We start from the raw sequence: 15,358 nt of genomic DNA on the forward strand, positions 1-15,358 counted from the left end.
AAATGTATTAATCATTTTATTTGTTTACAATTCAAATGTTATCCCCCTTCCCAGTCTGTCCTGCATGAACCCCTCCTCCCCTCCCTGTCCCCTTTGCCTCTAAGAGGGTGCTCCCCCACCCACTCCTGCCTCGCCCCTCTAGCATCCCCCTTCTCTGGGGCATCAAGTCTCCACAGGACCAAGCACCTCCCTTCCAACTGATGCCAGATGAGGCCATCCTTTGCTACATATGCAGCTGGAGCCATGGACCAGCCCATGTATATTCTTTGGTTGGTGGTCTAGTCCCTGGGAGCTCTGAGGGTCCCTGTTGTTTACAAACACAAGTTCAAATCCTCAAGTTAGTATTTAGCTCTATTGTTTATACTTCCTAGTGTAGATAGTTCTAATTGTAATTCTATGGATGGCGTTTGAATTTTAGCTTTATGATCTTGAATACGCTGGTTTTCTTCAACTTGTACTACGTTCTCATCTTGTCCACATATTTTTATTCATCACTCGAGGCTTAAACTCTGTCATTACTCAGATTCCTTTATCCTTTTTTACCACAGAAAACATTTCTTGGTTTTGAATTCCTGTGAAATTGATTTTCCATTCCATGAATTTAAGCAGTTGGCATATGCTGCTCGGTCTCAGTCATTATCTTTGCAGAAAGAGAAAATCTGAAAATAAATTTTGATAGTAACTCTACTCATATCAAAGTATTTCAATGACTGCAAAACGAATGTCATCAGCTCATTTCTAAAATGTCACTGAACCTCATGTTCCACTCCACACTTGAGACAAGCACGTGTAGGTACAACTATAAAAGTGTCTTACAGACATAGGAAAGAAAATGTGTGTTTTCTATGCTTGCCAATGTGCATTTACGTTATAACCCTACTGTTTATGTAGTATAAAGAGAAATAATTCATTTGACAGGCAGATCTTAATCTCTCACCAAAGACAATATTCATAACAAACTCCACATGCTCTGTGTATTTGGGACAAGAATAAATAATTAAGATGTTTGTATAAGTAGTCTCCTTATGGTCAGTCATTGTATACAATTAATGAAAGCCTAGAGTAGGACTTTAAAGATTTATATTGCAATTTAAATACATTATTTTCCAGTCATAACAGCTATATATTTGCAGACAACGTGAGCAGAGAGCAGAGTTACTAGGGTTCTACTATGATTCTGTCTTGGAATGAGGATACTTCCTACCACTGATGAAACAATATTTGAATACATATTAGTTTGCTGTCCTGTGCAGTTGCATGACTTTGACAAATGCATAATAAAATGTATCTGCTGTTACAGCTCCATACAATAGTCCACTGATTAAAATTCCCTGCATTCCCATCAATGATCATGTAAGGGTTTTGTTTTTGTTGTTTTGTTTTTTGTTGGTGGCCTGATGTTTGAGTTCTAAAACCACTAAATAACATCCCAATGTATGTACATAGCATAGTTGGACTTCCCATCCCCTCTTGAACACGTTGATTGTTTCTCATTTCCAGCTCCTATAAGTAAAGCTGCTTTAACATCCACGTTCACATTTCTGTGTGAACATGTCTTCCACTCAGTAGAGTAAGTGCCTTGGCATACAGCATCTGTGTGTTCAGTTTCTAGGAAACCACCCAAGTGTCTTCCAAGTTGGCTGCACTTTGCGTTCCCACTACCCAGGAGGAGTCTGGGCTGGGCCGCATCTTTGCCAGGGGTGTGCATGAGCTGTCGGGTTTTGTCATGTTAAGGCTGTAGGGGGCCCTCAAGACTGTTCATTCTCCAGTGACAGAACATGGCACCTTTCCTCTCTTCTGCTCTTTGGCTATCATTTCTTCAGATAGCTTATCTATTTTTAATGATTATCATATTTTTGTTTAAACTTCTTTGCTATTTTTTTTAATCATTTTATAGGTATGCATTTAAATAATAAAATTTATTGTTAAATCAAATCTATACCCTTAAATGTAATGTAAATATTCAGTTGTTAAGATTTCTTACTCAAGACAATCTTGAAGGAATATCCTAAAAGTTCATTATTTAACATTAGAATTGGGTTTTTCTTGTTGATTTGAGTTCTTAGTTTTAATGTGTACAAAAATGTATGTTCTAATTAGCCTAACCATCAAACCACTTTTTCATCTCTGAAATGTGTATTAGCCTCTCTGTATTAATATGTGCTCCCCTCAAAACCTTTTGGCATAATGCTTTAAAAAGCCTTAGGAAATAAATATTAAAACACTGGACTAGGACAGGTTTCCACGTAGTTACTGGGAATAATTTTGAAAAGGGAAGCTAAGGTACATCATGAAGCTACTGCTGCTGACAGGGAGCTGGCATCAGTGTGGAGAATGCGGGGTTAAGGGAGCTCTTGCAACCCTGCAAGTAGATGGTGGGAGAACTTTGTTTAAGTATAGGGACTGATCCCCAGGCTCTCCATCTCTGATTTCAAATGTGAAACAAGATCAATCAGGCAGAAAGGTGGAATGGTGGCATTTTGGAAATAGGAAAGCCTTAGCGTCCCCTGGTGTGTAAGATAGACACCCTAAATTATGAACTCATGCTGTTGATGAAGGTGTTGTTGGCTAATTTTACCTCCCCTGCCCCTCTCCATCTCTGTCCCTGTCTCCCTCTCTCATTATAAAGGTTTGGTGCATCTGTGTAATGAAATGTGCTTCATATCATTGGGGAAGAATGAGTTAACTTGTAAACAGAAATACAGGTCCACAGAAAGATACCATCTTATATTTGCCTTATATAAGACAGCATATATACTTTTTATTTATTGTACATTAAAATGCTAAGAACAATTAAGTTAGTCTGGTAGATAAAATATTACCTGTAAGTTATGTGTTTTTCTATTTCCTGAGAACCTCTCAAACTCTTGTTTTAGTGTAGAGGCAAAATTCCTTAAGTTTGGACAGTTAAGGATTCCACAGGTTTTTGTAACTATTCAAAAGCACAGCATTCCCACTCAGCCTGTGCACAAACAAGTGACAGTGTTAATACTTTCATTCCCAGGTTTCTTGATTTCAAAGGGCCCAGCAGACATGCTGAAACAGACCAAACAATCAGGGTTGGTTTCCCATCGTGCTTCTTAATGCTATACCACCAAATGACTTTTGGGTCTGTTCATTTTCTGGTATGAAAAATTCCCTTTTTTAATTGTCAGGCAATCAAAAATACAGATACTTAGTTTCATCCCATTAGAAGCAAAAAACCTTACAAATCTTTTTATTTGTTTTGTAACTTTTGCCCTGATAAGATTAACAATGCTGATTGGTGTCAAAGAACAACAACAAAAAGCTGGACAAGGGATAGTGGGGGTTGGGGGGTAGAGGAGCTTCTGGGGACAAGGTGATATGACTGATCCTAAAAGGCAGGGTCCACATATCATGGGACCAGTAACTGTCATTCGACAGTTAGGTTTTGCAGACAACCGTTCCATGAAGGGACACACTGCAAATATTACAGGTTCACCCTCTAATTCCAGCTGATCATGGACACCACCCGCAGGCTTTGGACCAGACTCTCCTCTCTCAGAAACAGTACTGGATTGATGGATCTTGTGTCTTTAGAACCCATGCTCCATCCATTCTTGAACAGATTTATGCTGTTTCTTAGGCACTGCAAGCGCGGTACAGTGATTACTTTCTTCAGTGTTCTCCATGGCAGGAGTCCCCGTTCACCCCTCAGAACTCCGTGGATCACACTGCGTCTCTTGGCACCCTCTTTAGAGAAAACGAAGTTGTTATGTAAGAGCCTGAGATGGGTGCTTGTCCCTGAATTGAGCCTGACATGGCAGTGGCTCTACGGGAAGATCTGCTGACTGTTGTGTGACTTGTGTCAGCGTCAACATCATACCCTGTCATGAGCTTGTCAATGATGTGTAAAGTTTCCACAGGCCAGTGTTCTCCAGAAAGCTTTCTTCTCCTTCAAGTAAGGTGTTTCTAGAGGAGTTGCTTGCTATTTCAGCTCTTAATTTGTTTCCCAAACGTACGGGATTTTATGCATTTAACTACACTTCACAAATACTTCTAATACATAGTCCTTTCCTTTGCTTCATAGGCACCAGTGTTTCAGCTGTGCAGCTGCACTAGGTACCTCTGACTACTGCTAACTGAAGAAAGCCCACTTCTGTTCACACACAAGACAAATCCAGCCTAGGCTATTCTCATGATCATGCTTTCCCTTTCCCTAACTCCTCCCAGATCCTGCCCACCTGTCCACCCACCCAACTCCAAGTCCTTTTTCTCTTTTAAAAATAGACAAAAACAAACAAAACAAAACCAAGAAACACACACACACACACACACACACACACACACACACACACACACACCCTCCATAAAACCACAAAAAAACAAAATGTACCAGCAAAAGACCAATAGGACAAAACAAACAAACAAACAAAAACCAGAGCAAAATAAGACAAAATGTCTACAAAAATACCACTGAGTTCATTTTGTGTTGACCAACTACCCCAGAGCTTGGGGCCTATCCAAGTGTGGTTTGTATACCTAGCAGCGGGGCTCCATTGGCAATGGGTATCAATTACAGACAGCTTGTTGGTTAGCACAGGAAGCCCACGTTTATTTCCTGCCTCCCAGTTGCTGAGAATCCATCTGGTTTACCTGTGCAGGCCCTGTGCAGTCTCTGTGAGTTCATGTGTACACTAGTCCAGGGTCTTTGGAGTCATTCATCCCTCTGGCTCTTACAATCTTTCTATCTACATCTTCATCTTAGAACCCTGAACCTGAAGGGAGGGGTTTGATGAAGTGCTCCAAAGTCTCTCACTTTCTGCTCACTGCCCTTTAGTGACCTCTGTTAATTTCTATCTACTGTGAGAAGTTGCTCTGATGATGGCTAAACAAGATTCTGATCCTCTATGTCATATATAATAAAAGGAAATACTTGCCTAACATTTTAAAGTACCTATTTTGTAAAGTAAGTTCCACAAAGATTAAAAATTAATTACAAAGTATACAATTTTATATTAATATGATTTTTATAATTAAATTTGGAATCATCTCTGTGCATTAAAACATTTAGTTTAAGGCCATCATTTAAAAAGACAGTTGGTTCTACTTTATAATTGCTTAAGTTGTAATTTTAAAGGTATTCATTTTCAGTGAAGACAAGAACTATTCTATCAGTAATAATTTTTAAGATAAATATAGTCAAACTGAAGAGCGCCATTGTTAGGTGTAAACTTCTTTTCTTTGTACTTGGCCACTTAGCTACTGTCAGGCTTTGCTAGATCACTTACTTCTCTGTGTATCAGTGAAGTGGCCGTAGCAAGGATGTCTGCTCTACAATGTGTGGGATGACTGGATGAGTTCATACACAGCAGGGATTCTTTTAGGAATTTAGCAAATACTAGCTACATTGTCATTATGATTTGATGTGTCATTCTAGAGGATAAGTCTAAATAAGTGTCGTTCTAGAGGATAAGTCTAAATAAGTGTCGTTCTAGAGGATAAGTCTAAATAAGTGTCGTTCTAGAGGATAAGTCTAAATAAGTGTTGTTCTAGAGGATAAGTCTAAATAAGTGTCGTTCTAGAGGATAAGTCTAAATAAGCACCATTCTAGAGGAAACATCTAAATATGTAACTACTGCTCTGTAAGCAGATGTTCTTCTCCATGCAACAAAAAGTCATCACTTTGCATTTCTTTTTTTTTTTAAAACATTTATTTATTATGTATAAACCATACAGCTTTCTGCTTACATGTATGCAACTACAGGCCAGAAGAGGGCACCAGACCTGATTATAGGTGGTTGTGAGCCACCATGTGGTTGCTGGGAATTGAACTCAGGACCTCTGGAAGAGCAGACAGTGCTCTTAACCACTGAGCCATCTCTCCAGCCCCCATCACTTTGCATTTCTATGTTTAATGATTGCTCTGATGTTTGTGGCTGTGTGTTAGGGAAATATGCCTCCATATTAGTGAATAATTGGTATATGTTTATGTGATTCCTTGCAGACATCATGGAAATCAGGACTGTGGCAGTTGGAATTGTGGCAATCAAAGGGGTGGAAAGTGAATACTATCTTGCCATGAACAAAGAAGGGAAACTCTATGCAAAGGTATTAATAATTGATAAGTTATTATTTAAACCTACTCTATCAAAATTATCTGCCTTTCTGAAAACTGGAATTAATTTTATTCCACGGGTGCGAGTTGAACATTCCATTAACACAGCACCAAGGCAAAATATTTTCTGTATGACCTGACATTTCTTAAGTTATCTGGATGTTAGAGTCGTCATCTGTAAGATGACTTAGAATCTTCTCTAGGGATCTCTAGGGATCCTTCCCATTCTAAATCCCTTGTGCACTCCTGATCCTTGGAACCTAAAATTTCCAACTCTGAGTATTAAAGCTCTTCTTGTTAGAAATCACCTGATTTTCACATTGCTGACATGAAAATTCTTGGGAAAATTTTTTGAAGCATTCAGTTCATTTATCAAAATCAGTCTCCCAGTTATGGGCTTTGAACCATAAGCATTCACATTATTTCTACTTTAGTATGACGGGAAATCTGTGATAGTTCATCCTACTGTAGTAGAGCAAAGGACATTTTCCTTTGTATTCTTGTGGCTCTGCCTACACAGGCAAACTACAGAGTAGAGGGTTAATCAAATGAGCACAGGTCCCTGCATGGACCAACAAACTAACTCCTTACTCTGTTACAATTGAGGGCAACGTAGTAGAAAGTGAAGTAAAGTTTATTAAATAGTCCCTCACCTACAGGAGGTCGAATCTACCCCCTCTCTACAGTAAACATCTGGTGGATAGAGAATGAAGACATTTGGGGACCCCAACATTAAAGAGTAGAGATTTACTGCCCAAAGGAACATAACTAAATGTGTTTTGTATTATTATTTTTTGTTAAATTTAAGAGGCTTTTGGCCTGTGATGATACATGCCATAAGTAAAACCACTAAACCCTATCAGGTCTGCTCAGGCTTAAGGTACATCACCTCTACAGACCATCATCTGCTTGCTGTTAGTTTGAACCCCCTCCAGAGTTCGTTTTAATAATTGTGCTTGTTTTCTGGCTTGTTTTTTATCAGAAAGAATGCAATGAGGATTGCAACTTCAAAGAACTGATTCTGGAAAACCATTACAACACCTATGCATCAGCTAAATGGACACACAGCGGAGGGGAAATGTTCGTGGCCTTAAATCAAAAGGGGCTTCCTGTCAAAGGGAAGAAAACGAAGAAAGAACAAAAAACGGCCCATTTTCTTCCCATGGCAATAACCTAAGCATACAGGGTGTTTGAGAAACCAGTTTCACTCAGCAGGGAGATTTATTTCCAGTGGACTTCTCTCTCTCTCTCTCTCTCTCTCTCTCTCTCTCTCTCTCTTTCTCTCTCTCTCTCTCTCTCTAAGTAACCAAGAAAGGCTGGAAAACTACTGAAAAACCGATCAAGCTGGACTTGCGCATTTTTGTTTATTTTAAAAGACTGCATTAAAGAAAGATTTGAAGAATATACACAAAATTCAGATTTAGTAAAAGTTGTAAAAAGTTGTAAAAGTGGTTGTACAATCATGATGTTAGTGACGTGATATTTTTCTTAAGTTAATTTACCCTTAAGAGTATGTTAGATTTGACTATCTGATAATGAATATTTAATATCACTATCTGCTTATAAAATGGCTGCTATAATAATATTAATAATGCAGATGATGTTATATAAGGTATGTCAGACCTAAAGGCTGCTGGGACGCTTTGTCAGATGATCAAGCCCCATACAAACTGTAGACGATGAGCAGTGTTTGAAAGCTTTCCAGAAAGAACTAAACTCCACTTCAACTCTATTCAGAAAAGTGAATGTTCTCAACATTTTATTATAGAATACAATCTACAGGTGGTTTTACAAAATCATGCCTGTCCTGATTAACGTGAAAAAAAATCCACTCAAATTGGAAAGGTATTGCTAACAGGATGCTTTAAAAGTCTGTGTATGAAATAGCAATGATGATGATAATACTGCATTTCATCTTGCCACAAAGGAACATTTTATAATCCCTGAAAGTAAACTTCAGAAATCTTTACATTTTTTCAAGTAACATCTATCTTTTGTATAATTCACATTTGGGAACACGACTTTCAGTAATGTTCTTCCCACAAATAATCATGCTTATTTCCCTCTGTGATTACAGCATTAAACTCTACTTTAAGTTGTATTTGAATTTTATTGTTTTGTTATTTAAGTTTTTGTTATTTATAAAGAAAAAAACTTAAGAAGCTGTATCTGTTTCATATGCTTTTAATTTCAAGGGGACAACAAACCCGTCTGGCTGCACTGCAGATGTCTCCTCCCCTGGTGGCTGACACCAAGTCTAGCACACAACACTTGGCTAGCAAGTGCTGGATGGCAGACAAAAACGACAGGCTGCAGCCATGCCTCCAATAGATGTCTCATAGTGAACGATACGAATATGTGGGAAAGATTTCACACAACGCTCATGCCAATGAATTTGGATCATATAAGTAAAAGAAATCAAAGTATTTAGTGAGGACATATTTTTGAAAGTAGGCATATTTAAAGTTAGCAATTTGATCATCTTTAGAAGTTTCTGCCATACAAAATATGCCAACTTTGAAATGTCAAGAGTAAAACCCCAAATAGAGGTTGTAGTCAGGGTACAGGGCCCTAAACACCTTGAGGCTTCAGGTCAGGCCACAGATAACAGGCTTAAAAAACACATGAACTTACTCCATAGTTCTGCCACCAGTGGATGCTGACAGAAATGTATATATACTTATGAAGGGAAGTGCAACATTTATTTAAATTGTTGGTATATTAATTAATGTGATATCAACTTCATAGTGGTTGTCATTAAAGTTTCTTTATATTACATACAACACTATCTGGTGATATGTTCATATGTGAAGGATGTACAAAAAGAATCAATTGACTTTCTTGCATTTGTCCCGGCATCCAGGCACTGGAAGGTCAGAAATATTGCCCTTGGCCACATACACCGAAGGACACACCACAATGGAATACTCTGTTTTAGCATCCAATTCAAGAATATTTGTAATCTAGCTTTCAAGTCTAGGGTCCTGTAACTGGAGTCTTGTAAACATATCAAGGGTAAACGAAGTGTTTCATAGGTTCCTAGCTGAGGATCATCCATCACTCACACACACACACACACACACACACACACACACACACACACACACACACACACGAATCCATTCAATATTTTCCAAGGAAAAGGTGAAATGCAATTATTCCTACTTAAAGTTTAAAAACTCAGAGCAAATCAAAGTCACACAGGACTTTAAACAGCAGTGGTAGCCATACACAGAAGGTGGCTACAGTTACCGTCAAATTAGTTACTAAGAAAAAGCATTAGAATATTGGACTTGAATTAGAACCAATACTGAGTAGTAAAACCATTCTTAGTGATATAAGTCATGTACAAAACCCTTCCACAAACTAACTCTTTTTTAAAAAGTATTATTGTTATTTTTTTTTATTTTATTTTATTTTTTTTTATTAACTTGAGTATTTCTTATATACATTTCGAGTGTTATTCCCTTTCCCGGTATCCGGGCAAACATCCCCCTCCCCCCTCCCCTTCCTTATGGGTGTTCCCCTCCCAACCCTCCCCCCATTGCCGCCCTCCCCCCACCAGTCTAGTTCACTGGGGGTTCAGTCTTAGCAGGACCCAGAGCTTCCCCTTCCACTGGTGCTCTCACTAGGATATTCATTGCTACCTATGGGGTCAGAGTCCAGGGTCAGTCCATGTATAGTCTTTAGGTAGTGGCTTAGTCCCTGGAAGCTCTGGTTGCTTGGCATTGTTGTACTTTTAGGGTCTCGAGTCCCTTCAAGCTCTTCCAGTTCTTTCTCTGATTCCTTCAATAGGGGACCTATTCTCAGTTCAGTGGTTTGCTGCTGGCATTCGCCTCTATATTTGCTGTATTCTGGCTGTGTCTCTCAGGAGCGATCTACATCCGGCTCCTGTCGGTCTGCACTTCTTTGCTTCATCCATCTTGTCTAATTGGGTGGCTGTATATGTATGGGCCACATGTGGGGCAGGCTCTGAATGGGTGTTCGTTCAGTCTCTGTTTTAATCTTTGCCTCTCCCTTCCCTGCCAAGGGTATTCTTTTTCCTCATTTAAAGAAGGAGTGAAGCATTCACATTTTGATCATCCGTCTTGAGTTTCGTTTGTTCTAGGGATCTAGGGTAATTCAAGCATTTGGGCTAATAGCCACTTATCAATGAGTGCATACCATGTATGTCTTTCTGTGATTGGGTTAGCTCACTCAGGATGACATTTTCCAGTTCCAACCATTTGCCTACGAATTTCATAAACTCGTTGTTTTTGATAGCTGAGTAATATTCCATTGTGTAGATGTACCACATTTTCTGTATCCATTCCTCTGTTGAAGGGCATCTGGGTTCTTTCCATTTTCTGGCTATTATAAATAAGGCTGCGATGAACATAGTGGAGCACGTGTCTCTTTTATATGTTGAGGCATCTTTTGGGTATATGCCCAAGAGAGGTATAGCTGGATCCTCAGGCAGTTCAATGTCCAATTTTCTGAGGAACCTCCAGACTGATTTCCAGAATGGTTTTACCAGTCTGCAATCCCACCAAAAATGGAGGAGTGTTCCTCTTTCTCCACATCCTCGCCAGCATCTGCTGTCACCTGAGTTTTTGATCTTAGCCAATCGCACTGGTGTGAGGTGAAATCTCAGGGTTGTTTTGATTTGCATTTCCCTTATGACTAAAGATGTTGAACATTTCTTTAGGTGTTTCTCAGCCATTCGGCATTCCTCAGCTGTGAATTCTTTGTTTAGCTCTGAACCCCATTTTTTAATAGGGTTATTTGTTTCCCTGCGGTCTAACTTCTTGAGTTCTTTGTATATTTTGGATATAAGGCCTCTATCTGTTGTAGGATTGGTAAAGATCTTTTCCCAATCTGTTGGTTGCCGTTTTGTCCTAACCACAGTGTCCTTTGCCTTACAGAAGCTTTGCAGTTTTATGAGATCCCATTTGTCGATTCTTGATCTTAGAGCATAAGCCATTGGTGTTTTGTTCAGGAAATTTTTTCCAGTGCCCATGTGTTCCAGATGCTTCCCTAGTTTTTCTTCTATTAGTTTGAGTGTGTCTGGTTTGATGTGGAGGTCCTTGATCCACTTGGACTTAAGCTTTGTACAGGGTGATAAGCATGGATCGATCTGCATTCTTCTACATGTTGCCCTCCAGTTGAACCAGCACCATTTGCTGAAAATGCTATCTTTTTTCCATTTGATGGTTTTGGCTCCTTTGTCAAAAATCAAGTGACCATAGGTGTGTGGGTTCATTTCTGGGTCTTCAATTCTATTCCATTGGTCTATCTGTCTGTCTCTGTACCAATACCATGCAGTTTTTATCACTATTGCTCTGTAATACTGCTTGAGTTCAGGGATAGTGATTCCCCCTGAAGTCCTTTTATTGTTGAGGATAGCTTTAGCTATCCTGGGTTTTTTGTTATTCCAGATGAATTTGCAAATTGTTCTGTCTAACTCTTTGAAGAATTGGATTGGTATTTTGATGGGGATTGCATTGAATCTGTAGATTGCTTTTGGTAAAATGGCCATTTTTACTATATTAATCCTGCCAATCCATGAGCATGGGAGATCTTTCCATCTTCTGAGGTCTTCTTCAATTTCTTTCCTCAGTGTCTTAAAGTTCTTATTGTACAGATCTTTTACTTGCTTGGTTAAAGTCACACCGAGGTACTTTATATTATTTGGGTCTATTATGAAGGGTGTCGTTTCCCTAATTTCTTTCTCGGCTTGTTTCTCTTTTGTATAGAGGAAGGCAACTGATTTATTTGAGTTAATTTTATACCCAGCCACTTTGCTGAAGTTGTTTATCAGCTTTAGTAGTTCTCTGGTGGAACTTTTGGGATCACTTAAATATACTATCATGTCATCTGCAAATAGTGATATTTTGACCTCTTCTTTTCCGATCTGTATCCCTTTGATCTCCTTTTGTTGTCTGATTGCTCTGGCTAGAACTTCAAGAACTATATTGAATAAGTAGGGAGAGAGTGGGCAGCCTTGTCTAGTCCCTGATTTTAGTGGGATTGCTTCAAGTTTCTCTCCATTTAGTTTAATGTTAGCAACTGGTTTGCTGTATATGGCTTTTACTATGTTTAGGTATGGGCCTTGAATTCCTATTCTTTCTAGGACTTTTATCATGAAGGGGTGTTGAATTTTGTCAAATGCTTTCTCAGCATCTAATGAAATGATCATGTGGTTCTGTTCTTTCAGTTTGTTTATATAATGGATCACGTTGATGGTTTTCCGTATATTAAACCATCCCTGCATGCCTGGGATGAAGCCTACTTGATCATGATGGATGATTGTTTTGATGTGCTCTTGAATTCGGTTTGCCAGAATTTTATTGAGTATTTTTGCGTCGATATTCATAAGGGAAATTGGTCTGAAGTTCTCTTTCTTTGTTGTGTCTTTGTGTGGTTTAGGTATAAGAGTAATTGTGGCTTCGTAGAAGGAATTCGGTAGGGCTCCATCTGTTTCAATTTTGTGGAATAGTTTGGATAATATTGGTATGAGGTCTTCTATGAAGGTTTGATAGAATTCTGCACTAAACCCGTCTGGACCTGGGCTCTTTTTGGTTGGGAGACCTTTAATGACTGCTTCTATTTCCTTAGGAGTTATGGGGTTGTTTAACTGGTTTATCTGTTCCTGATTTAACTTCGATACCTGGTATCTGTCTAGGAAATTGTCCATTTCCTGAAGATTTTCAAATTTTGTTGAATATAGGTTTTTATAGTAAGATCTGATGATTTTTTGAATTTCCTCCGAATCTGTAGTTATGTCTCCCTTTTCATTTCTGATTTTGTTAATTTGGACACACTCTCTGTGTCCTCTCGTTAGTCTGGATAAGGGTTTATCTATCTTGTTGATTTTCTCAAAGAACCAACTTTTGGTTCTGTTGATTCTTTCTATGGTCCTTTTTGTTTCTACTTGGTTGATTTCAGCTCTGAGTTTGATTATTTCCTGCCTTCTACTCCTCCTGGGTGTATTTGCTTCTTTTTGTTCTAGAGCTTTTAGGTGTGCTGTCCAGCTGCTGACATATGCTCTTTCCTGTTTCTTTCTGCAGGCACTCAGCGCTATGAGTTTTCCTCTTAGCACAGCTTTCATTGTGTCCCATAAGTTTGAGTATGTTGTATCTTCATTTTCATTAAATTCTAAAAAGTTTTTAATTTCTTTCTTTATTTCTTCCTTGACCAGGTTATCATTGAGTAGAGCATTGTTCAATTTCCACGTATATGTGGGCATTCTTCCCTTATTATTATTGAAGACCAGTTTTAGGCCGTGGTGGTCCGATAGCACGCATGGGATTATTTCTATCTTTCTGTACCTGTTGAGGCCCGTTTTTTGACCAATTATATGGTCAATTTTGGAGAAAGTACCATGAGGAGCTGAGAAGAAGGTATATCCTTTTGCTTTAGGATAGAATGTTCTATAAATATCCGTTAAGTCCATTTGGCTCATGACTTCTCTTAGTCTGTCTACATCACTGTTTAATTTCTGTTTCCATGATCTGTCCATTGATGAGAGTGGGGTGTTGAAATCTCCCACTATTATTGTGTGAGGTGCAATGTGTGTTTTGAGCTTTAGTAAGGTTTCTTTTACGTATGTAGGTGCCCTTGTATTTGGGGCATAGATATTTAGGATTGAGAGTTCATCTTGGTTGATTTTTCCTTTGATGAATATGAAGTGTCCTTCCTTATCTTTTTTGATGACTTTTAGTTGGAAATTGATTTTATTTGATATTAGAATGGCTACTCCAGCTTGCTTCTTCTGACCATTTGCTTGGAAAGTTGTTTTCCAGCCTTTCACTCTGAGGTAGTGTCTGTCTTTGTCTCTGAGGTGTGTTTCCTGTAGGCAGCAGAATGCAGGGTCCTCGTTGCGTATCCAGTTTGTTAATCTATGTCTTTTTATTGGGGAGTTGAGGCCATTGATATTGAGAGATATTAAGGAATAGTGATTATTGCTTCCCGTTATATTCATATTTGGATGTGAGGTTATGTTTGTGTGCTTTCATTCTCTTTGTTTTGTTGCCAAGACGATTAGTTTCTTGCTTCTTCTAGGGTATAGCTTGCCTCCTTATGTTGGGCTTTACCATTTATTATCCTTTGTAGTGCTGGATTTGTAGAAAGATATTGTGTAAATTTGGTTTTGTCATGGAATATCTTGGTTTCTCCATCAATGTTAATTGAGAGTTTTGCTGGATACAGTAACCTGGGCTGGCATTTGTGTTCTCTTAGTGTCTGTATGACATCAGTCCAGGATCTTCTGGCCTTCATAGTTTCTGGCGAGAAGTCTGGTGTGATTCTGATAGGTCTCCCTTTATATGTTACTTGACCTTTTTCCCTTACTGCTTTTAATATTCTTTCTTTATTTTGTGCGTTTGGTGTTTTGACAATTATGTGACGGGAGGTGTTTCTTTTCTGGTCCAATCTATTTGGAGTTCTGTAGGCTTCTTGTATGTCTATGGGTATCTCTTTTTTTAGGTTAGGGAAGTTTTCTTCTATGATTTTGTTGAAGATATTTACTGGTCCTTTGAGCTGGGAGTCTTCACTCTCTTCTATACCTATTATCCTTAGGTTTGATCTTCTCATTGAGTCCTGGATTTCCTGTATGTTTTGGACCAGTAGCTTTTTCCGCTTTACATTATCTTTGACAGTTGAGTCAATGATTTCTATGGAATCTTCTGCTCCTGAGATTCTCTCTTCCATCTCTTGTATTCTGTTGGTGAAGCTTGTATCTACAGCTCCTTGTCTCTTCTTTTGGTTTTCTATATCCAGGGTTGTTTCCATGTGTTCTTTCTTGATTGCTTCTATTTCCATTTTTAATTCCTTCAACTGTTTGATTGTGTTTTCCTGGAATTCTTTCAGGGATTTTTGCGATTCCTCTCTGTAGGCTTTTACTTGTTTATTAATGTTTTCCTGTGCTTCCCTAAGTGTGTTCATGTCTTTCTTGAAGTCCTCCAGCATCATGATCAAATATGATTTTGAAACTAGATCTTGCTTTTCTGGTGTGTTTGGATATTCCATGTTTGTTTTGGTGGGAGAATTGGGCTCCGATGATGGCATGTAGTCTTGGTTTCTGTTGCTTGGGTTCCTGCGCTTGCCTCTCGCCATCAGATTATCTCTAGTGTTACTTTGTTCTGCTGTTTCTGACAGTGGCTAGACTGTCCTATAAGCCTGTGTGTCAGGAGTGCTGTAGACCTGTTTTCCTTTCTTTCAGTCAGTTATGGGGACAGAGTGTTCTGCTTTCGGGCGTGTAGTTTTTCCTCTCTACAGGTCTTCAGCTGTTCCTGTGGG

General features: G+C 38.8%; 2 protein-coding genes across 5 annotated transcripts in view; one reads left to right on the forward strand and one right to left on the reverse strand.

Annotated features, from left to right (window-relative positions):
* The window catches only part of Fgf7 (fibroblast growth factor 7), a 51,733-nt gene extending 42,871 nt beyond the window's left edge, over positions 1 to 8,862 (forward strand). Inside the window, exons 3-4 of one of the 2 annotated variants that reach the window (XM_087650302.1) lie at positions 5,969 to 6,072; positions 7,062 to 8,862. In XM_087650302.1, the coding sequence (XP_087506428.1) occupies positions 5,969 to 6,072; positions 7,062 to 7,256 (299 nt within the window). In that variant the 3' untranslated portion in view covers positions 7,257 to 8,862. 2 annotated transcript variants of the gene reach the window in all.
* The window catches only part of Fam227b (family with sequence similarity 227, member B), a 166,406-nt gene that overhangs the window by 91,202 nt on the left and 59,846 nt on the right, over positions 1 to 15,358 (reverse strand). The gene's annotated exons all lie outside the window — the stretch shown is intronic.

This window comes from Rattus norvegicus, chromosome 3 (genome assembly GCF_021556685.1).
Source record: "Rattus norvegicus strain SHRSP/BbbUtx chromosome 3, alternate assembly SHRSP_T2T, whole genome shotgun sequence".
NCBI classification, from domain to species: domain Eukaryota; kingdom Metazoa; phylum Chordata; class Mammalia; order Rodentia; family Muridae; genus Rattus; species Rattus norvegicus.